The sequence below is a fragment of the Spinacia oleracea genome, chromosome 4, assembly GCF_020520425.1.
Source record: "Spinacia oleracea cultivar Varoflay chromosome 4, BTI_SOV_V1, whole genome shotgun sequence".
Lineage (NCBI taxonomy): Eukaryota > Viridiplantae > Streptophyta > Magnoliopsida > Caryophyllales > Amaranthaceae > Spinacia > Spinacia oleracea.
The window spans coordinates 182,461,087-182,485,782 of NC_079490.1; the positions used below are offsets into that span (position 1 = coordinate 182,461,087).

At 36.1% G+C, this 24,696-nt stretch overlaps 4 protein-coding genes across 4 annotated transcripts; 1 reads left to right on the plus strand and 3 right to left on the minus strand.

Annotated features, from left to right (window-relative positions):
* The first annotated feature begins 3,116 nt into the window (after positions 1–3,116).
* LOC110783704 (magnesium transporter MRS2-11, chloroplastic) lies at positions 3,117–7,788 on the plus strand. The gene is made up of 13 exons (XM_021988048.2): positions 3,117–3,639; positions 3,761–3,833; positions 4,119–4,189; positions 4,614–4,699; positions 4,820–4,910; positions 5,255–5,323; positions 5,581–5,661; positions 5,753–5,918; positions 5,998–6,043; positions 6,342–6,422; positions 6,919–7,001; positions 7,094–7,137; positions 7,549–7,788. The coding sequence occupies exons 1-13, from the start codon at positions 3,244–3,246 to the stop codon at positions 7,642–7,644; spliced, it is 1,383 nt and encodes a 460-aa protein (XP_021843740.1). The 5' UTR covers positions 3,117–3,243; the 3' UTR covers positions 7,645–7,788.
* A 5,321-nt stretch (positions 7,789–13,109) lies between these two features.
* LOC110783705 (uncharacterized) lies at positions 13,110–17,454 on the minus strand. The gene is made up of 4 exons (XM_021988050.2): positions 17,018–17,454; positions 15,025–15,951; positions 14,182–14,229; positions 13,110–14,020 (listed from the first exon to the last, which is right to left on the minus strand). Exons 1-4 carry the CDS (start codon positions 17,204–17,206, stop codon positions 13,586–13,588), a joined length of 1,599 nt encoding a protein of 532 aa, XP_021843742.1. The 5' UTR covers positions 17,207–17,454; the 3' UTR covers positions 13,110–13,585.
* A 2,684-nt stretch (positions 17,455–20,138) lies between these two features.
* Positions 20,139–21,760, minus strand: LOC110783674 (CBL-interacting serine/threonine-protein kinase 11-like). The gene has a single exon (XM_021988019.2). The coding sequence runs from the start codon at positions 21,658–21,660 to the stop codon at positions 20,308–20,310; it is 1,353 nt and encodes a 450-aa protein (XP_021843711.2). The 5' UTR covers positions 21,661–21,760; the 3' UTR covers positions 20,139–20,307.
* A 1,226-nt stretch (positions 21,761–22,986) lies between these two features.
* LOC110783675 (CBL-interacting serine/threonine-protein kinase 11) lies at positions 22,987–24,614 on the minus strand. Its single transcript, XM_021988020.2, has one exon. The coding sequence runs from the start codon at positions 24,462–24,464 to the stop codon at positions 23,055–23,057; it is 1,410 nt and encodes a 469-aa protein (XP_021843712.1). The 5' UTR covers positions 24,465–24,614; the 3' UTR covers positions 22,987–23,054.
* Between the last annotated feature and the right edge of the window lie 82 nt (positions 24,615–24,696).

Below are 24,696 nucleotides of genomic sequence, written 5' to 3' on the forward strand. Positions count from 1 at the left end.
TCATTTTTGGCAAATTTGCCTATAAAAATTGAAAATTTATTTTTTATCACCTAAAAAACTAAAATTTGTATTTTACCATCAAAAAAATAAAATTTACTCCCTCCGTTTCTTTTTGTTGTATCCGTTTCCATTTTAAGCGTTTCATATTGTTGTATCCATTTATAATCTATTCTATTTTTGGACATACATTTTATCCTAAAATATCCTTACATTTCTATCTAATTACCAAAATACCTAAAGATTCTACCCATATTCCCACCTAATTTTTCCCACCCATAATATTTAATTCTTTTCCCTTCCCCATATACCCACTCTCTCACCTCCTTTATTACCCATCATTATCACTCCTCTCTCTTACTTTATTTTTTTTATTATTTTCTCACTCCTTTATTTATTATAATCTCTTACACCCAATCATTACACTTATACCCATACAAACCAATATTCCATTTTTCTTAAAAACCACACCAGATTCCAAATGGATACATCAAAAAGAAATGGAGGGAGTATTATTTACCACATGAAAACAAAAAAAATGTAGATAAAATATTTATGACGGGAGTGGATGTGGGTCCCACAAAACGGAATTTTTGACGGAAGAAGAATGGAAAAGAGGAGGGAAATCTAATTTGGTCGTTGGATGTGGGTCCCACAAAACGGAATTTTTGACGAAAGTTCAAATTAGGTGGTGATTTCCTGAACGGAATAAATTTAAGGTGTTTATTTTTTTAAAAAAAAACTTATAAGGTGGTTATTTCAAAAGTGGCAACTTTAAAAGGTGGTTTTATCCAAAAAATCCAAATATTCATGTGTGGCTATCTAATTCAATATCCCTCTAATTTTTTACACTTCCTTTGTGATAACTTTTCACCTTTCTCTCTTTATATCTATTAAATTCATGGAAGATAAGAGAGAGAGGGAAGAAAAAAAGTTAAATAAATGAAATCGTGGAAGAAGATAAAATATCAGAAATATTACCGTTATTGAGGGCCCCCACATAATATTTTCATCTATTTTTTCATTGTTTAGGTGGTAAAAAACAAGTTTAAAATTTTGTTTAGGGAGTAAATTACAAGTTTTAGTTTCTTTATGTGGTAAAAATAATTTTTTTTGTTTTTTTATGTGGTAGAAAACCGTTTATCCTAAAAATAACAGATATATGGTCACATGACCTCCACACGAAAGTGGATGGGATGGTTAACGAAGAAAAGTGGGTTCAAGTTGTTTTACACAAGAAAATATGTTTAAGGTGACAAGTGATAAATCCAAGGAAATTTAACAAAAATAATCTCAACTATGATTTAATTTAGAATAATTTCAATTATACGAATATCCTTCTTTAAACAGTCTCACACAATTATTTACCTATCACAACTGGTTACTTCACTAGAAGTGGATCATTTATGTACGTTCTTCTACTTAATTTGTTCCTTCAAGCTTCCATTTGAAGGGGAACTTACTACACTCAAACAATATAGCTTTATTGAATTTAAGGACAAAAACATAAACAATTAAAGCAAAAGGGTCGGAAATAGACAAATTTTCTTCGAAATTTTGACCTAAAAAACCTTTGAGATTTGTAAACCCTAGAGAGAGAAAAAAAAAGAGGGATTTGTAAACCCTAGAGTAAAGATAATATCATAATGATATACTTCGTATCCAACTTTAAAAGTTATAAATAAGTTTTTAATCAATTTCTTAAATTGACAAAATTAAAGTTTCAATAATATGTAGTTCAATACGATTCATTTCAGTTCGATTCACTTCAATTTAGAGAACACAAACTTTTCAGAAAAGCCGATCTACGATAATTTATTGTGTGGCGGCTATAAGAGGAAGGTTATCCACATTTGTTTTGTGCGTAAAGTTACCCTTATTGATTTTATTAGTTTCCTTTATTGTAGTTATAAGTTCCCTTAGCTCAAATGGTAGAGCAACATACAATATTGTACAGATGTGAGTTCAAGCCCCACACGCGTACTACCTATATTACACTTGTGTATTGGTGTATTATCATTGTTGGTGTTGTATTGGTCATAGCTATAACTTGTAACTAGGGGTGTAAACGAGCCGAGCCGAGCCGAGCTTTACCCTGTTCATGTTCATGTTCATTTAACTTATGCGAGCTCGAGCCCGAGCCCGAGCTTTTAACCGAGCTCAAAAATCTGTTCAAGCTCGGTTCGTTTAAAAGATTTTGTGTTCGCGAACTGTTCGTGAACGACTCATTTATTAATCGAGCCGAGTTTATAAACGAGATTTTTTCATGAACGAGCATTCTTAAACGAGCTTTAGAGTATAACCACTTGAAAATCTAACAAATTATAATCATATCTAATAATAAAGATTAAAGTACATTACTTTATTTGATAAACAAACTAATAATTTAAAAAGAGTCAAAGAGCACTAATTTAGCAATTAAAATTTTATTTCAAAATATTTTTATTCTATTATAGATTTCAAAAGTCAAAAACATGATTTATATTTATATTTGAAAAACGTATATATGGTAAAATATGATACATAACATAACTAGACGAACTTGTTCATGAACATAAATGAACGAGTTGTTCATGAACTTAAATGAACGAGCATACCTATGTTCATGTTCAAGCTCGTTTATTAAGCGAGCTTCAAAAGTTGTTCAAGCTCGGCTCGTTTAATAAATGAACGAACATGAACGAGCTTTAAACGAGCCTGAGCCCGAGTAGTTTATTGACCGGCTCGGCTCATTTACACCCCTACTTGTAACAAGCATATCACTCTTGATTATGGTTACTTCATTGTTTATTGTTAGGGTCACTTTTTAATTGATTAGGGTCACATTTATCATTGAGTAAGGTAACTTTAGTCCTTGAATAAGGTCACTTATATTTTCGATCGGGATCACTTTTATGTTTGGTCTGGGTCACTTTTTACCTTGATCGAGTTATCTTTTTCATTTTTTATGCGCTACGTTGGATGTACAATAAAATACTGTAGATCGGGGGCACACAAAAGTTTTTGTTTAAAGAATAAGACTTAACTCGTGTCCCGGGCCTCTCGGGCCATACCCAGTTCTACGGAATACGAACAATCGTTGTGAAATTTAGAGCCACAAAACAAATGAACATTGTACCCCTCGTATTTGAAATTAAGTAATTAACTGTTACTCCAAACATTATCTGCCATAGCATTATCCACAAATCAAATCCTCTCTCTCTCTGTTCATGATCATACTCCGACTCCACTAGGACCACTACCTCCATGTTTCCAGCGACAACAACTGCAGCGCCACCATCTCCACCACCGCACTTCTTCTTCTCTACTCCTCCTCCATCTCTCTCTTCTCTACTATTCTCCGACCTCCTCCTCCGTCCGCCATGTTCACCGACGACTCCTTCCCTCTCTTTCCACCGCAGTTTAAACTTCACACCTTTCCTTCCAATTGCCGTTAAAGTTGCGTCGAGGTCTAGATGCTTCCCTAAATCTACGGCCGAGGATCAGCTTAGTGATTCCGACACTCGTGATGCCGGCGATATTGATTTCGAGGAGAAAGATGATTCAGGTAATGCTAAAATTGATCATTACTCCGGTGATGATATTCGGAAGGAGAATACGCCGCCGCCTTCTACTCTCGGAATACCTGAGCCTGTTTATCAGGTTCGCTCATTCTATTGCACTAGTAGTTTAGTGAATAACTTTTGTGATTGATGCTAAAAATTGTGCTATTTTAATCTTATGGAGTCAATTATATTATGTGTTGATTTATTGGATTGAGTAGGTGGTAGAGGTGAACTCGGATGGGATGATATCTACTAAAACCATTAATAGAAGGAATTTGCTGAAAACAAGTGGTGAGTTGTTGAATGTTTTTTTAATTAATCGACTGTTATTTTGAGATCATCCGTACTCAATTTAACCAGATTTAGGTGTAATAGTCACTGGTTCAAATTACATGATCAATGTGATTACTGATTCTGAACGGACAAGACAAAAGAGATCATTATGATTCAAAAGTATGCTCAGTAGAAATATTTGGATGATTGATTCTTGTGACATGATAAAATGTTGCTGGAATAGTATAGTTTCATGTCAACGTTTCCTTCGGCCACCTGCTTACAAGTTCTTTTTGACATCAGGTCTTCGCCCTCGTGATATTCGCAGTGTTGATCCATCCTTGTGGTTGACGAACTCAATGCCCTCGTTACTGGTACTGAATGAGATCTTTGACTACTTAGTGACAGTAGTACTATAGTGCATTTGCTGCTTGACATTAGCATGCGTTTGTAAACTTCAATAGAAAATCAAAATTTACATATGTTGCCAATGTAGACAGTAAATGATGTATAAAACCAGGTTGTATTACATGTTAATCAGTAATGAACAAGTTATGGTTCACTGCTTCTAGTGTCTTAACAAAACTAGAAGTAATACACTGTGTCCAGGAATATGTCAATTATTGGGTTACAATGTTACATTGATATGGAATGGTGTTTCTTATGTCATACTTTGAATGCTGCCACACCCTACCAAATTGCTTATGTTGACTCGAAATTACCCTTTTCACTAGTGCATTTTCAGATAACTTTTTTGTGCTTAGTATAATCGTTCATATGCATTCCTTGTATGCACAGGTCCGGGAGCACGCTATTCTATTGAACTTGGGCTCATTAAGGGCAATAGTAATGCAGGAACGTGTTCTCATTTTTAACTATAACAGGTAAAAACATGTTCCTTACAGAATTGCTTTTGTTATTTGAAAATTAGTAGTCTGTGAATTCCTTCCACAGCTCCTTTAGACGTGAATTAATGACATGTCTGTGTTTTTTAATCATCTCAGGAGGGGAGGGAAAGCTTTCATTGACTCGTTGTTGCCTCGGTTGAATTCTGAGAATACAAATGGAGTGCTGTCTTTGCCATTTGTACTAGAGGTAACTTTTAATGTCACAAAGCCGTGTACAGTTGTGCACCATAACCTGACTGACCTTAAGGCTTATAATTTTGTGTATCTCAGCCTGTAATCTGTTCAGATGAATACATCTTAAGCTAAAAAAAAATCTACTAGATTTAATCATTTATCTATAACTATGTGGTGAGTTTTGCATTAGTTTTTACAGGTGATTCTGACTGCTTGACTTATTGGTTTTTCTGTTACTTTCTATGTATCAAGCAGTTGAAATGTTTGATGATACACATGATTTCCCACTAATTGAAAATTCTAATTACAATATGCAATACTTTATTATTCCAAACTTCTGATAGTTGGTTTTTCTAGGTTGTCGAAGCAGCTTTGGTTTCAAGAATACAGCGCTATGAGCAGAGGATGATGGAAGTAGAACCTCGTGTGAGTATGGCAACACAGTGAGTATAGCTTTTATAATTTTCTTTTTTGATATTGTGATAGTAAAGGCTTCCAATACAGACCTTAGAAACCAAACTTTGTCTTCCAATTGCGTTTCCAGTTAGCTTTGTCCTTAAACTGAAAAATGCCATTTAATTCTTAATTTCCTACATGCATAAGAGATTGAACTGTTCCATGTTGCTTTGTTTTTATGATTCCATTTCAAACTGTAAGAAATGTATTCTTTCATGCTACCTCAGGTTCAATCACTACTAGAGGTTCTCCCCAACCGATTAACAGGTGATATGTTGGAACAGCTTCGCACTAGCAAGCAAACATTGGTATGGTTTGTCATTGTTTTTTAGCAAACAAAGGTGTAGCACTTTGGTTTTAGTGGAGAATAATTTGAATCCCATTCTTGTTATTGTCAAGGTCGAGTTGGGATCTCGAGCTGGGGATCTCAGGCAGATGCTGCTTGATCTTTTGGAAGATACAGATGAACTAGGCAGGATATGCATCATGGGAAGGAACTGCACTATTAACAGAATAACTCACTCCTTAGAATGCTCTGTCCCTTTGGACAAAGAAATCGCAGAGGGTGAGGCGAAAACACAACATTTTTGCATGTGTTACATGATATCTTTATAATGTGTTTTAACATATTGTGTGTGATGCAGAAGAGGAGGAAGAAATTGAAATGTTGTTGGAAAATTATCTTCAGAGGTATACTTTAACCCTCCAAGCATGTCTTACCAGGCAGTTCATTGATTATCTCGGTATCCTATGATGCCACAATGATCTTCTTGATTTAGTTATGCTGTATTGCCTTGCAATATTTTATGTGTCTTTTGTATGCATCTTGTACACGTGTATGCTACAACACTTGTCCAGTTGTGCAAGATATGCAACAGTGTGTTAGACTTTGAAATAAAATCATGAATTGTGATTATCAGCTATCTTGTTTGATTTCTTTCTAAGAGAGCTCCAAAATTATCTAATGTCACTAATTCTTCATTTGCAGGTGTGAGTCAGTCCATGGTCAAGCTGAACGGCTTCTTGACTCTGCCAAAGAGATGGAAGACTCAATTGCTGTAAATTTAAGGTCAGCTCACGTTTTACTTCCTTTTAATCAGCACAAACAAAATCATATCTTCAATTTGGACATTAAACTTTGCTAAGCTAACTTAGAGCTATCACAACATAGTTGAGGGATGAACCAAGTTGTCGGAGTTTTGGAGTACGACTCATCCTGCAACAATTTAATGTTTAACCTAATATGAGCTGCTAAAGTTTGTATTTCCAAAAGAACTTGCTTACAGAGTACTTTGTACGAAATACATGTTATTCCTGCCTGCCAATTATACCTCAAATTAGCAAGCATGAGAATTTAGATTCAAAATAAAGCAATCAGGATCATTTAGAATCAATATAATTTCCCCCCATCCCGGCCTTCCTCTTAAAAAACGATTCAATATAATTGTTGGAAAATCAGGGGATATCCCTCCTTAGGCCCCTCAACAAAATACTTAATGTGTATAGATAAATAATCTTTCATGAGTGGCCATATGCTAATAATCAAACGTCTTCTCATTTCACAGTTCTCGGAGACTGGAAGTAAGCAAAGTGGAGTTGCTCCTCCAAGTAGGCACATTCTGTGTAGCAATTGGAGCTTTGATCGCAGGTATCAAAATTTACATTATTCCTTCTCCCTTTTCTCAAAGCTATACTCTGATGATAATCTTATTAAAACAATGACATTGTTGTTGGCTGCAGGGATATTTGGCATGAATTTGAGGTCCTATCTTGAAGAACATGTGGTATGTCTCTAGTTAAGTAAATTTTGATATGAGGTCGTAGATTAACGTTAACTGCACGAAATGCTCGTAACATAAGAAAAGTACTCTTTAAAATGATCAGTAACTATATAAGGAGGATATAAACTCGAGTTTTTCTCCCTTTAAATGCTCATTGAACTTCACATATAGTACATCCTTTTTCTACAAGCACCATTTTTCAAATGAATATAATGGAGGTAGGATTATAGGAACGTGATATTCAATTCAAAATGAAATACTTATTATTGATGAGTTTCATGTTCGTTTCAAGTGAAGTACTTTTTAATTTGGAGAACCATACGCTTGGTGTTGTAGCACCATGTGTTAGTTGTTTGGTTTTAAAGTTGAGGTGAGATTTATAATCTGAAATTCTCTTTTGACCTGCTAATGCAGTTTGCATTTTGGACCACAACGGCGGGGATCATGATTGGCATTGTTATTGGATTTTTCCTCATGTATGCATACCTCAAGAAAAGGAAAATATTATAACTTTCTTTGATTCTATTGTGTATCTCATTGTTAGGCTGCTTCACTAGGCTAGCTAGCATTAACAAGAAAATGTAGTTTTCCGAGGGTGTAATAAGTGTACGTATAAGAGAAATCATGTACATGAAACTGAGGGATTGAGGATCATCTTACTACTTTTTTAAGTGCAAATCTTTGTGGGCAGGATCTGGACCGGATCTAGATCCTATCCGCCAGAAACAGATCCGGATCCACATCCACAAGGTCCAAAATTTGAAGATCCGGATCCTGTAAAACGGATCTGGATTCATCGGGTCCAGGATCCACTGTCATCTCTATCTATTACTCTATTAGATGGATTAAGCAAAAAACCTAATCAACACCCAAAAAATACCCCTAGACGCTGCTACTTGGGCCATGGGTTGAAATGTTTTTGTAAGGATTGGACCACGATTGATAAACACCGCTATAGGTGGTTGGGTGAAAAAGAGCGTTTACAATGCATTATGGATGGCACGGGAGTGGCAGGTGGTAGTGGCTTGTGGAGAAGGCAACTGTGGTGGTGATGTTGGTGGTGGATTGGTGGTGGAGGTAGCTACTAGCTAGAGAGAGAGTAAATTTTAGTTGTGGTAATGAAGCACATATACTTCTAGAAGATGAAGAACCAGTACCGGATACTTCGTGGGGACGGGGGCAGGGACGGTACGGGTATGACAAGGATACATCTCCCATACATATCCAAAATCTGGGTACGGGCAGCGGAAATTTTGGGACGTTTCGGGTACATTTTGGGATTTTTAAGAGGTATCCATTAATTAAAACAACACACACAGATCGACATTTAGGTTTTACTCTACTCCATATTAATTTCAATCACACGTTAATAAAATAACGACCCAACGCCTTTCACATCGGTAATATAAATTATACTTCTCCCTTTCCAAATTAGCTTTACACTTTCTATTTCTTTTGGCCATATTAGTTTTTTCCCTTCTATATTAAAAAAGAGTATAATTATTTTAATACAAACTTTCCATGCTGCCAAAAAAGTAAAAAAAAAAAAACTAAGTCCTTTATTATGGAGTATCACAATTACTTTTCCATAAAAATAACATAATTATCTCCGGATCTCTTTTCACATTTATTTTTCTAATAAAATAATACTTCGATTTGATAAACAATCTCCTAATTACTCCCTCCGTATTTATTTAAGGGATACGCTTGGCCGGACACGGGTTTTAAGAAGAAGAATTGAATGAAATAAAGTAATAAAACAAGTGGGGTTGAGTATATATTTTAATAAGTAAAACAAGTGGGGATCATGTCATTTTAGGGGTGGGGGTGTGGGTGGGGTGTAGATAGATTATTTAATTAGATTGTGGGGTTGATAAGTTACTATAAATGACAAATGTATCTTTTAAATAAATACGGTCGGAAAAGGCATGTGTATCTCTTAAATAAATACATTGGAGTAACAATGTGTGTCTTGAAAAATGTCAAAACAAACTTAGAATAGATGGATTAATAATATCCTATATTAATTAGAAAATAAACTACTAAGAGTCATAAGAAAACATTAAAAGATACGACTTTCCTAATTTGATTAGAATTAGCCTAGTAGACTCCACATATGTACGTTAAGGGCCATTGTGTAACCTTTTGAGCTCCAACCATTGAGTTACAAAACAATTCAAATTATAAATAGGGGTTAGGGATTCGAACATGATTGTTACACATAAATTCGCAATATTAACCACTAGACCCACACCTTATTGGTTTTACATTTGCGATAGTAAGTACTACCTCCGTCCCTAAAAAATTGCTTTATATATCATAAATAGATATGTCCATATTTATTTGCCCATACCTTATTTAGTTTGTGGTCCTCATATGTCTCTTCTCATACAATACTATTTAATCTAATAAAAGGTAAATCTACATACCCATTTGCTTTTGGTTATACTCAATTCTTAATAAAGTGAATTTCCATATGGGGCAATCTTTTTGAGCAGTACCATCTATTACATTATACTAAAACAGACATATTCCTAGTTTTTCCCACCAACGACCCCTTTTTTAAAAAACATATTTACTTTATTTAATATTTTATTTTCTGTCCTTTTCTATAAATTGTTTATGACGTATGGAAAAAATAATTATACAATATGACAGTATTAGATGATTTTGGTAAAAGTTTAGTCAAATCGACATATTAATTATATAAAGTATATTTACTCAATATTTTAGTCAAATTAACATATTAAGCATATCGAATATTTAATCCGAATTATCATATTCAACATATAAAGTACGTAGTATATAATACGTAATAGGAGGAAAATTTCATATCTATACTATTATTAAATCTCAAAGACAAATCATGTCACGCCGCCATGTGTCACCTCTACTAAACATGGCAAGGCGCCTCATCAACAATGACATAGAGGATGTGCATTAGTTTTTAATATTGATACACAAAATGATTTTATTGGGGTTCGAACATGAAACCAACAAGAAATATTGTAGAAAGCTTACCATCTTGGCTATACTATTATTTATGTATTTAACTCTATTTAAATATATTTAAGTGGGATGGGATTAATGTGTATTTATACTATCTTTCACATGTTTTACGTTATTAATTAATTTGCTAATTATAACCACATAGTGATTGCAAGAAAATTTAATTTTGTTAACAGTTTTGAAAATGATTTTGAATATTTACTGCATTTTTAATTTGTCCATTTTTCACATATAATAGAACATGTTTCTTCATTAATGAGTCAACAATTGTGTTAGCATATACGTAGTATGGATCATAACACATATATAATAAACAGTTATTAGATATCAGACATGATTTACAAATACGAACAACTCAAAACGGGAAGGACACTATTACTGAAAACGATATGTACTACATACAATACATCACATCCAAATAAAATAAACGATCTCCAAATAGTTATTTTTCATGAAATGCCCCTGAGGTTTAACTAAATGCACCAAATACCCCTAAACTTTCCAGAATGCACCAAATACCCCCGAGGTTTTATAAAAATACACAAAATGCCCCTAATGTTTGTAAAAATGTATCAAACACCCCTATTGACTAACGGACGTTAACGCCGTTAGTCATTAAGCTCTAACTATCTAGTCAACCTTTAATTAACAATTAATTATCCTCTAATAATCTCTAATTAACCCGATTATCCCCTATTTAATTTAGAATTTCTTTTTTTAGAATTTCTTTTCTTTTTCTTTTCTCTCTACCCCTTCTGTTCTCTCTCCTCCATTGCATCCACCTTGTTGTGGTTGTTACTATTCTGCTTTGCTTCTGTTGCTCCAGCTTCTCTTTCCTTTTGCTATGCCATCACCATCATCATCTTCTTCGTGTACTCCGTATATCAGTACTAGCTTCCTCCGAAGTTTTGATACATCAAACCGTTGAAATTAGTCGATTTCTTTTTATTGGGGTTTTGAGAAGGGGGTGTATTTAATTTGTTTAGCCATTTGGCTTGGAAGAAACATCTGTTTTGATTTTCATCCATGGTTGTTCTTTTATTTTTCTTTTGATATTCTCTAACCAAATTATTTTTGATGAAACGAAAATCTGGGTCTCCTCATTCGCACCCAAATCCAGTTGTTTTTAAAGGTTAAGTTAGGATTTTTGGATGATTTAATAACTTAAACCCAACAATAATTAACCCCGCAAACATTCGCACAAGAGTCTGGAAAAAAAGCTCCTGGTGGTCTTGCGTTTGGTTCGATTTTCGCAAACATTAGGATTTGGTTCCGATTTTCGTGATTTGGTTCAGATTGGAGGAGGGGACGTGGGGATTTGGGTGGGGAGAGAGAATTGGGGAGGACTAGATTGGTGTTAGCTCCTCCTTCAGCAAGGAACAGAGTTGGGCTTGCGTTTATGACATTCAACGATGATGTCTTGGGGGTGGAGAAAGAGAAGAGGCGGGTGGAGATGGAACACGGTGGTGGGGCACGGTGGTGATATGGGTGGTAGAAGAAAGACTCCTGGGAAGGAGAAAGAGTATAAAGAAAAGAATAAAGAAAAAAAGAAAGAAAAAAAAAATAGAGCTAAAAGTTAACATAAAAGTTAACGGTATAGACGGAAAAGCTCATGAAGGGCATTTTGTATATTTTTATAAAACCTCGGGGGTATTTGGTGCATTCTAGAAAGTTTAGGGGTATTTGGTGCATTTAGTTAAATCTCAGGGGCATTTCATGAAAAATCCGTTTTAAAAAAGGTCAAACTCTCATACGCAACACATGTAAACAGTGCGTAAAAAAATATTTCGTACATTATCAACATTATAACCCGGGGCATCGCCCGGGGCATACACTATTAGATGATTAAATGTGTACTTTCAAAATACATGTTTATTAATTACGCATTAGATTTAAGAGATAAATCTTCCAGTTACATATTATATAAAAAGGATGGTTAAATAATAAGTTTTGAATATCCTTGCGTGCACGAGATCTAATCTACTCCCTCCGTCTCTTTTTGTTTTTTACGTTTTCCTTTTTGGGTATTTCAAAATGTTCTTTACATTTCTTTTTATATTATCACATAAATAACTTATATTCTATCAAAATTTGTGTCCAATTATTATTTTAACCAATTAAATCCATTGAGTCATTTAATCTTTCACATTTTTTCATTGGGACATTAAATTTTTATCATTTTCCCAATATCAGAATTTTGATAAGAGTCAAAACATTATAAATAAACGTAATTATCTTGTTTAAATAAAAAAGTTGAGGAATGTCGATGCAAATTAATTATTCATTAAAACGCATGAAAAATACCAAACGTAAAAAACAAAAAGAGACGGAGAGAGTAGTTTATACTAATTAAAAATTTTGTGTCACGTGTCATATTAAGACTTTCAATCGTTTATTTTTCATTGTCCCTATTCGTTTGAAGGAGTAGAAGGACAAACAAGTTCAACACCCGTAAACTGTTGCAATAACTTTAAAAAGAAAATCCCTCCAAAAAAAAAAAAAACATAGAAAAGAAAATAACCCAAAAGAAGGGGAAAAGGCAGTTCTTCCAGATGATGCATTGTGTTTGACAGGGCCTTTTCGTTGCATAATTGCCCCGTATGACAGATTCAGGGCTGCATGGCTTTGCTATAGTCAATTTCATGTTGTACTCTTGTGCTGTTCATGCTATCTCGAGGTTTCACTTGTTACTACTCATTATGTTCATGTTCATGTTCATGGGAATAATCTGATTTCCTGTCCTGCATCCCTTTACGGTCATATTCATGCGCAGTTATAATTGTTTGAGGCTAATATTGCAGATGATACTGCATCTTTTATGGCAGCAACCACTGGTTCAATTCAGAGTCTAGAATTATTGGTGGCATCATGGTTTAGGTAAACTGGTTTTTTGATCCTTTTGGTATTCCGGGAACAGTGCGACCATGTACTGGAGGGTAATCCACATCAAGAACAAAGAGGCTAAGTGAAGCCATGTCAAACTAAGGAATTGATCTGATGGACAGGGATTGTCTTACTTGAGAAAGAAAAACAAAAACAAAATACGAATTAAAGGAGTCCAAACTGTATACAAACGTAAAAGGAAACAACGCTTGTTGTATATCCCCACTCAAATGTACATTTGACATCTGACAAAAATGAGAGCCACATTTGATCCAGAACCGACTGGTTTGCTGCAGTCTACAGGATTAATTTCACATCCTTTTTGTTTGTTTTTTTGACAGGTTCCTTCCTTTACTAGACCAATGCTTAATAGTTAATATATGTAACTGAAAGTACTCAGCTCATCAGCCATGCACGAACATCTCCAGCGTCGTCTACCAACACCAACAATCCGGGATATGTCTAGTTAAGCACATGACAAGGAAATCTGTATGTGGAATTCACGTCATGGCCTTTGTATATGGAAGCATAATATGCAACTGGAAACAGAATAATCTAACTAGCCCTCTGTTGTCATTGACAAGATGGGGATAGGTTTCAAGTCTTCCGTGGAATTGGATTTGGAGTCAGTATCAAGAGCAAGATTCTTCACTCCATCTTCAATTCCCCCCCTGTCATCAATCTCTGCCCCAGTATCATCACAAGCTTCGCTATCTGCTGCCTGGACTTGACCACTAGGTACCGAAGGCTCAAGAAGCCGAGGACCTGAACTAATCCATGGATGGTTTAGGCACTGTGCAGCTTTTGGCCTCTTCTCTGGAACAAATTCAAGGATAGGGACAAGGAAATCTGCTAAGTCCTTTGCATCTTCCTCCCCAAAACCATACTTCTCAACAAGCACCTTATTGAGTGGCCAAACTTTTAATTCACGAATGTGTCTGAGATTCCCATTTCTGTTGAAGAATTCATTCGAACGACATCCATGTTGAGTTATCTGAAATAATTGTGCAGGTATAAAACCGTGTTCACAAAAAACCACCATGCAAATAGCAACATGGTTAGAGAAATTCCATTCTTCTTCTCAAGGATTTATAATATGACACATACATTAGCAAGAACAAAAAACTCAAGAACTACAAAGACATATGTGCTTACCTTGCGAGGCATTATGCCCAGCAGCTCCATCATCTGAGCAAGGTGGTCCTGTAGAACAACATGAGAGTGAGAAGACGTTGATGTGGACTAGTCACAGAGGTTTTGACATCAGCATAATCATTGACCATTAAGATACTCTTTACCCATAAACTTAGTCATTGATCATTTACCCATAAACTTAATCATTGATCATTTACCCATCAGCATTGATGCGTGCTCAAAGGATCTAAGCCTCAAACCACCAATTAAAAGACATGCTCGAATCATTAGCTATTTCACCTTTTTCTTGCTCGGAAAGCTCAAAAGAAAAAGATAGAACCATTTATGCAACAAAAACACAGCTACGCATACTCATGCTAACAATATGTAATATACCCTTGTACAGTTGTACAAAAAGAGAACAGCATTTTAAGGAATCATAAAGTAGATCAACTAAAGGGCAACTTATGTCTCGTGCAAAAAGTATACATGTAGCTCTAATTTTGTGAACCAACAATGTTTTCTGATGACTATTTTAAATGGATACCTACAACACTACAGGGCTGAGATGCAACTCAATGACAGGTAATTTCAATAAACAAGATACAAGATAACTCTAGTTCACCAAGTCAGTCACTTATCAGCTGAAAATCAACTCAACAAAGTCTTTACATCTTAGTTTTAATATAAATAGACAGCATTTGCTATCAGTAAAATTAGCAATATGCAAAAATAAACTTCACAAGGATGTTCGATACCCATGGGAAGGGATTCATTTTAGGCATATGATTCCATATTTTGATAGAGAAAAGAGGCTCTTTTATCAAGGGACAGAAGAAGGTACTTGAAGAGTTGAAGCCATACCTCGTCTTTACTGTACTTGTCACCAGTATGGGGATCAAACAGAACATCGCCTGTGGCAAGCTCAAAACATATGCAGGCAAAGGACCATAGGTCTGCTGGAGTGGAGTATTTGGATCCAAGAATAACCTCAGGACATCTATACTGCCTAGTTTGGATATCCGATGTGAACTGCTTATATGTCCAGCAAGTATTTCCAAAATCAACCAATTTGCATTTAGCATCCACCGACTTCAAGAGATTTTGTCTTGTGGCAGGACTGTGTCCTCTATTACTCTTCTTTCTTTGCTCAGCAGAATTTCCATTTAGTTCCGCTTCATGGCTAGATTCTTCTTGACCAGGCAATCCCATGCTGGATTCAGAATCCCCAGAGGCTTCTTCTCCAGCACCCTTCTGTGCAACCCGCTTGGCCTTCTTCTTAATCTTTTTTTTCTGGTTCTTAGTCAAATTCCCATTTGTGGATTGAATGGATTCGATAGTTTCTAGGGGATCCTGTTCAGGCTTAGGTTTACTTTTACTAGTTGGAAGGAGTGGAGATGCACCTGTATACCTTGGATCTTTTGATGGGTCCAACATGGATAAAAGCAAGACATTCTCTGGCTTAAGATCAGTGTGTATCATTGACAACTTATTATGCAAGTAATCCAAAGCCACCAAAATATGGACACAAATTTCTTTAACCATGTGAAGCGGGATCCCTTTGTAATCTGAATACTTGATAAGGGTAAGGAGGTTGTCTCCCAAATATTGAAACACCATACACACATGCTGTCCATTTGGTCCTGAATGCTTAAAATGATCCAAGAGTTTGACAACACACTTTTTATCATCAGGATCACCATCCGCGATCAATTTCAGAATTTTTATTTCATCCATTGCAGCCTCTGTGTAGTGCCTTGCACTCTTTTGTACTTTCAGAGCTACATACAACTACCAGAAGCAAGCAAAATAACAATTTTATATCGTTAGAATTGGAAAGGTATTATTCTCGCATATTAAGCGAGATAACAATAGCAATTAAAATCATATATGAAGTATCATTTTCATAACAACTATCTCAAACCATATTATCAAATTATTCAAACAGCATTAGAGATCTGAATCCAAACAAATAATTGCTTGGGCCTTTCACTTAAACAGAACCTCAATCTTAGATAACTGACCTTTACCTCTAGGTCCCTTAGTGTTTCAAACCTTTCCTTATCCATAATCACCTGTAGCTCCTACCTCGTTTAGTCCTTGGAATTTCCCTAAAGTAACATCTGCAATAGATATTTCTTAACTTCACTTTTTGGAAATAGACTCAGCCGGATTTCTACGATTCCATCTCTGTCTCCGGGCAACATCGCTCTAAGCATCAATCCTGCAGGAACCTACTCATCAACAGCTTCAACATACTTACACTTCCTCCAACACTCTTTTACTTTACTCCAAATCAACTTCAGAAGTTACCTACATTAATTCTAATTACACAACCAGTCAACCATACCAAATCTTACTTCAACATCGCATTCCAGATACTGACATAAAAACATCTTACATATGCATAATTTGTACCACTATAGCCATATTTATGATCAGTTTTTGAAATACACACTGCAACGTTTCAACGATTCCGTTTCTCATTTCAGTCGCAGCACACCATCACTGCCCGGAACCTACTTATCAACAGCTTCATTGTGCTAAGCAACTACACTTCCTCCGAAACACTTAATATTTAACTCCAAATCAACTTCAGAAGTTAACGAGGAGTAAATTAATTCTAATTACTTCCACATTCATTCCACATAAACATCCTATTCTTAGCTAGAAATTCATTCAGCATCTTACAAATCATCAAATAATCCTATCTATCAAACATGCTAATCAAGCCTAAAAACAAATTACCGCAAAAATAAAATCGGAGCGCAGAACACAAATTCTTCAACCGAACTTTCAAAGCAAATAAAACGAACTAATCGCAATAAAAATATAGATCCATAGAGAAGAAACTTACAGATTTTTCAGTGTCCCAAGCGAGCCAAACAGTGGAGAAATGGCCCCAACCAAGCTTCCTCTGAATCACATATCTTCCGTTTTTAAAAGTATCAGAAATTTGAACTGCATGATAACCTCCTCTTCGATAATCCTCAGTTCCTTCTTCTTCCGAAGTGTAATCGCTCTCTGCATCTCTTTCAGCCGCCATTAGACCAATTAACAGCAATGAAAAATCAGTTAGAACCCTAACTTGAAGCTCGAATCTCAGAAAAATTGAATTGACTGGCAGATTTTGGGGATGATTGGGGTCGGAGTAGAAAGAAAGTTCGGAAACTAGGGTTTTGCAGGAGAGAGAGAGCGGGAATGAGGGGTGTTGGATTAGGCCGCCGCCTTAAGAGTTTGCCGGGAAATTTTTGGGGACTGATAAATTAAGTTGGCCCCTCGCCAGGGTGATTAGACAATATTTTCCTTATTAATCTACTTCAAGTCTTCAACGGTCATTTTTTACAAGCTATTTTATTTTCGGTTATTTCATGAAATGCCCCCGAGTTTTGCTGTAATTCACCAAACGCCCATCAAGTTTCAACAATTCATAAAATACCCCTCACAACCCTTACAAATGCCCACCATACCCTTACTGTTAACAGACGTTAACTCTCCGTTAGAGGGAGTTTACCATTTTGCCCTTATTTTCCTTTTGGGCTCCATAACCCTTCCCTACCCCTGGTTACCCATTCCAAAAAAATCGCGACCACAGCTTTTCTTCTCTCTCTCCCCTGTTCTTCCTCCTTCTTCCACCATTTTCTGGGTTTTTATATGGGCTCTCTCTCCCTACTTTCTCCTCCTCAACCAGTTTAGGCAGCTAGCCTCCACCACCACCACAACCACCGCCACCGCCTCCACCAACATCTCCGCCGCAACTCCTCCTTCCTCCTCCTCCTTACCTTTTTCAACCCACTTCGAAAAACCATTTCGTTCGTTCTCCTCTTTTCTATATCTCCTCTGTTTAATCGAGGGAGACGAGTTCAACGGGAACTGGAGCTCCGGTGCACTGAGAAACAAAGCAAGGTATTTTTTTTATGGGTCTCTTGTTCTTTATAGTTTTGAATTGGGTTTTGTAATTTTTTCCATTGTTATTTAGCTCAAAGCACTAATTGGGTAGCTTGGATTTAACCTAGAAAGATTAGTGAGTTTATTGTATGATTTCAAATTATATAATTTGATTTTGGATCTTTTTTGAGCTGACTGTATGAGAATCTTGCGATAATTCAATTCAATTAAATTGCGGGTTCGTCAGAAGCGGGGGTGTTCTTTTTTTTATAGATTTGCTCATGTTTTTAATCCAGCCTCAAATTCTGGGTTATTTATTTTTAATTTTAGTGATATGAACTTATTTTTATGTGTATTACTGCCTACATCTGTGCCAAGAAAATTTATTGTTGATTAAATTTTAGCAGTTTGGAAAAAAGTTTTGGAATTGGAAATGAAATTGATTTGGTCTATTCAAAATTGGAAGGACCGTTGTTTTCATCAATGGAGCTGAACAGTGGTGAAGGATCCATTTGGTCGATTCAATGTGGCGTATACGTTGATTTGGTGGATTTGGTAGTTGATCTTTACTGATACATATAGTGGGAGACTTGGGTTGGGGTAATGACATAATTTTGTGGTACAGTTATTATCTCAACGTATATCTTCCGAAGCGCATCAGCATGATAATTCAGTCAGGATGTAAAGTGCTCGATAGTGATGATGATGAGGTTGAAGGAGCTCAAAGTGCCAAGAATTCTCTGAAAAGATCTCGACCCGATAGTGAATATAGTACAAAACTTGCCAAGTCTCACTACTTGATGGGGAGAAGATGATGCACCAGAACTTATAAACCTGAACTAGTATTTTCAGGTTCCTTTTAAGTTCAGAGGATTCCCATTTGTTTCTGTTGCCTGTAACTGATGCACATTACAGTGCCAAAAATCGTTACTAGGAAGAGCAAAATTTAGGTCTGAATTTTGTGGTTATACGCCTTGAAGGGGATTTTCTTGCAGCCAGCTTGACTGAATGTTATGACTGTTGAGAATCTGTGTATCTAGGAAAATCTTATTGATGCGCAAATTTTGTCACACTATTCTTTCAGCTCATATAGTGCTTAAATGAGAGGGGTAATTGAAGCTTTTCATGTGTCAAATATGAAGCATAGACAAACTATAGCCTACCGGAACCTACGGCTACTTTTCATATATAAAAACTAGTCATTGGAAGACCAAAACTAGCTAAATTTAATGTTAGGGCATTTGGTGAAATAAGTTTGAGATTAGGGGCATTTGGTGCATTAAATTTAGAAATAGGGGTATTTGGTGAATTAGAAACTTAACTAACGGCGGACTAACGGCACGTTAGTAGTAAGGGTATGGTGGGCATTTGTACGGATTGTGAGGGGTATTTTATGAATTGTTGAAACTTGATGGGCGTTTGATGAATTACAGCAAAACTCGGGGGCATTTCATGAAATTTCCGTTTTATTTTTTATTTTATTTTTTCTGTTGTGAATGAACACGAGAGATAAGGGAGAGAATAGTATTGTGTATATTATTTTATACGGAAATTTCATGAAATATCCCTGAGTTTTTCCATAATTCACTAAACACCTATCACCATTCGTACAAATACCCTTATTAATAACGGGTCGTTAGCCAAGTTCCAATTCACCCAAATGCCTCTATTCTGAAACTTATTTCACCAAATGCCTCTATTCTGAAACTTATTTCACCAAATGCCCCAAACTTAAATATAGCTATTCTGATGTTCCAACGGCTAGTTTTTGTGTTTGAAAAGTAGCCGTTGGTCATGGTTGGCTATAAAAACCTTTGTTGAATGGTTCTAGATGTTATTTTTCTTTGCTATGCTAATTTCATAAGATTTGTGTCATGTTTTAAAAAAATTAAAAAAAATTAGACGCGAATGAGCAACGATAGCAAGACAATTATTAGTAGAACAAAAGAACACTAGCTACCTCATGTTATGTAGTACGTATTCTACACTTCTACCACACATGTACCTCATGCCTGAGTGTCCGTATATATTCACGTAGAAATACTTGAGGTAAAACTTAAACTTTTCTTAAGAGAGGTACATCATGGATATGTAACACAGATAATTTTTATTTGATTTGTCGGAATGAGCCACGATGTGATTACATGCTTCATGGAATACCGAATACAATGTAGGATAAAGGATAGAAGTATAATATTACAACGATTATACATACCAGATTGTGAAACAGTCAACAGAAATATCAAATTGAGGCTAAGTTCAGGCTGTGTTGTATATCAACCCAGAAAGTTTAGGCATCAACTTTTTCTTCCAAATGTCATTTTCAGAGACAGAATCTCCTCCTTTAATCTTCACCTCAACAATTACCAGGTTCTCAGTCAACTGGTTAACCTCCACCCTGGCTATGAAATTCCCAATTGATCCGACTAAATCCATGACACACTCCTTTTTGGTCATGTGTACCTTTACATCCAGCTCAGCCGCGACTTCTCTGATGGTGGAAATGATCTCATCCTCAGAAAAACCAGAGATAAACTTCTCACTATCTTCAAAAGGGTTGTAATTCTTGTTGAACAACCCTGACAAGTCAAGGCCCCGGGAGAAGCTGATCAAATCAAATGCGTTGAGTGGATTACTAATACTAGTACTCGCTTCTTCTTTCATCACCTGTTGCTTCTGTTGTTGTTGTTTTAGTTGTTGTACAGTATGAGATAAGAAACCATCATCCAAATCCTTACGATCTTTGTCATGATAAAACTGAAACTCAAACTCAGGACCTTTATCCTTATCCTTAAACAAACCACCATTCCTGAACCAAGGGTCATGTACAATCTCATCAATTGTGATACGCGTTTCCGGGTTGGTTTCAAGGAGACGACCCAAGAAACGTGTAAGATCATCAGACATCCAAGTAGGGCATCGGTAATTCCCCTGATATATCTTTCTAAACATAGCCCTTGTGTCTGGATGATTGAATGGCAAATACCCAGCTGTGAGAAAATACAATATAACCCCACACGCCCATATGTCAACCATCGCACCATCATACGCTTTCCTGGCTATAATCTCCGGTGCCATAAACTCCGGTGTCCCACACACGGTACGCAACATCCCATCGGGTCGGATATGATCCTTGATGACTTTAACCGCAGCAAGCCCAAAATCCGCAACCTTAAGCTTCCCATTAGAACCAAGCAAAAGGTTACCTGGCTTTAAATCACGGTGGTAGACACCTCTAAAATGACAGTATCCAACAGCCGAGATAAGCTGTTGAAAGTACTTCCGACTTAGCTCTTCGGTAAAACGACCCTTGGCCAACTTAGCGTAGAGCTCCCCACCCCTAGCAAGCTCAATAATGAAATATATCTTTTGTTCGGAGGCTAAAACCTCGTATAAACGGACAATGTTTGGGTGTCGAAGACGACCCATGATGCTTATTTCACTCTTGACATTGGACATCAAATCTTTTTCTTTGATCATCTGCTTGTTAATGACTTTGACCGCCACAGGTTGGCCTGTATGAATGTTTTTTGCATAGTATACTTTTCCGTAAGCGCCCTGGCCGAGCAGTTTTCCCATCTTGTATTTTCCAAACAACAAGTCATTCTCCATCGTGTTTGAATTCGAACCGATGACGACAAATGATGCTCTTTTGTTGTATAGAGGTGGTGATGATGAATGATGTTTAGGGAGGAGAAATGATATATATGAGGGTATTGAAATTAAGAATGGTCTTAAAAACTAACGAGTATAATATGACTTTCCCAACAATATATGGTGGACTTTTAATTAAACATTCCTTTTCAATGCCGGCCTACAAAATTCTAATTATCTAATACTCTTTTTTTTTTTAGGAGTAATTATCTATTACTTGTACATCACAATAAGTTAAAATTTTGATTGAAAAATATATTTATGGTGCTTTCGTGCCACTTTTACACAAAATATTTCTATTTTGGGATAAAGGATATTCCAAAATAAGTTTCCACTATACTACTCACCCTGTTTGCATTAATATATTCATAAACTTTTAATCAAAACTGTTGTACAAGACTACAATCAGACTTTATGAGTTATGACTAATAGATAGTAGTTACACTCTTATTGTCAAATAAAGATTGTTTAGTTTTTTTTTATTCTTCTTCTCAAAAACAAAAATATTGCTTTTTTTTTTTTACACTAATAGTTGATTATATTTCTTCTCAACCTCGCTATTTCGAGCCTAAAATAACGGGATTTTCGGTCATTTTCGGATCGGGCCAAATTTATAACTAAAAAGTGTAGTTTTATGTTTCCCAAACCCGCCCAAAAAAATTAAAATTTCGAGCCTGGCCGGAACATTCTGCCCAAACCTGCACAATTTCGGGTCGGGCTCATCTTGATCAGGTCTAGAATTTTCTAAAGTTGTTTGGTTAATAAGGTGGGAAGAACTTCTCATGGGAGTTTCTACTTACCTAGGAGGGACTAGATAAGCAAATTTCTCCATTTTGTGAAAGTTGAAATTCCTATGAAGTTTCACTTTTCCCATTTTATCAAAATTTTATCAACCAAACAACTCACAAGCTTAACAATTCCTAGAAATTCTAACTTTCCATGTTTTTGTATGCCACCCAAACAACACCTGAATACCTTGTAATAAGTTCATTAATTAGTTCAGCAATAACACAAAATATCTTCATAGAACTCTCTCGATGCTAATATAATTTCATTTTCTCTGAATTGGATAATTCTGATACCCACTTTACAAATTGCATCATTTAAAATAAAATTTCAAGTTCGTTGCCACATAAATTATGTTCAACTTTTTAATCGAGACATCCGAACCCCTTTTGGGGAGAATTGTTGCAAATGCACGTAGTCATTTAGGTGACCATTATTGAGTATTGATCAACCGACAGTTCATTACATGAATTAATGAAAATAGCAGTTATATAGCTATAAATTATAAGAAAATATAATTAATTTCAACAGATATAAATACATATAGGGATATACCAGGAAATGAATCAGTCAACAGAAATAGCAAGGCTAAGTTCAGGCTCTGTTGCTGTATCAATTTCTTCAACATGTTGTGAATCAAAGTCATAAATTAACCCAGAAAGTTTAGGCATCAGTTTTTTCTTCCAAATGTCATTTTCAGACACAGAGTCTGAGTCTCCTCCTTTAATCTTCACCTCAACAATTACCAGATTCTCAGTCAACTGGTTAACCTCCACCCTGGCTATGAAGTTCCCAATTGATCCGACTAAATCCATGACACACTCCTTTTTGGTCATGTGTACCTTTACATCCAGCTCGGCCGCGACTTCTCTGATGGTGGAAATGATCTCATCCTCAGAAAAACCAGAGATAAACTTCTCACTATCCTCAAAAGGGTTGTAATTCTTGTTGAACAACCCTGACAAGTCAAGGCCCCGGGAAAAGCTGATCAAATCAAATGCATTAAGTGGAGTACTAGTACTCGCTTCTTCTCCCATCACCTCTTGCTTCTGTTGTTGTAGTTGTTGTACAGTATGACATAAGAAACCATCATCTAAATCCTTACGATCTTTGTCATGGTAAAACGGAAACTCAAACTCAGGACCTTTATCCTTAAACAAGCCACCCTTCCTGAACCAAGGGTCATGGACAATCTCATCAATTGTGATCCGAGTTTTTGGATTGGTTTCAAGAAGACGACCCAAGAAATGTGTAAGATCATCAGACATCCAAGTAGGGCATCGATAATCCCCCTGATAAATCTTTCTATACATAGCCATCATGTTTGGATCATTGAATGGCAAATACCCAGCTGTAAGAACATACAATATCACCCCACAAGACCACACATCAACCCCGGCGCCATCATACCCTCTCCTCCGTAATATCTCCGGCGCCACGTACGCTGGTGTTCCACACTGCGTATGCAGCATCCCATCGGGTCGAATATGATCCTTGATGACCTTAATTGCGCTAAGCCCAAAATCAGTAACCTTAATCTTCCCATTAGCACCAAGCAGAATATTACCGGGTTTTAAATCACGGTGGTAGACACCTCTAAAATGACAGTACCCAACAGCCGAGATAAGCTGTTGGAAATACTTTCGGCTTAGCTCTTCAGTAAAAGGACCCTTGGCCGCCTTAGCGTAAAACTCTCCACCCTTGGCAAGCTCAATTACGAAATATATCTTCCGTTTGCAGGCTAAAACCTCGTATAAACGGACGATGTTCGGGTGTCTAAGACGGCCCATAATGCTTATTTCTCTCTCGATTTTGCACATCATATTCGGTTGTTCAACGATTTTCTGCTTGTTAATGACTTTGATCGCCACGGATTGAGCCGTATGAATGTTCTTCGCAAAGTATACTTTGGCGAAGGCTCCCTGACCGAGCAGCTTTCCCATCTTGTATTTTCCGAATAGCACGTCTTTCTCCATTGTTCTTGTGTGTTTTTCTGAAATTCGATCTAATTGATGAAGAATATTATGCTTAGGAAGGAGAAATGGTAAAGGTTTAGTTTTGAATTTACAAATGGGCTAAGCTAGCTTGGTTGTCTTAAAGACTTAAACTACTTGACTTTTGCAACGATAGATGTTGGACTTTTTAAACAGCTTTTTAATTATGCCGACCAACAAAAATAAATTCTAATGATCTCATAATTAATTAATA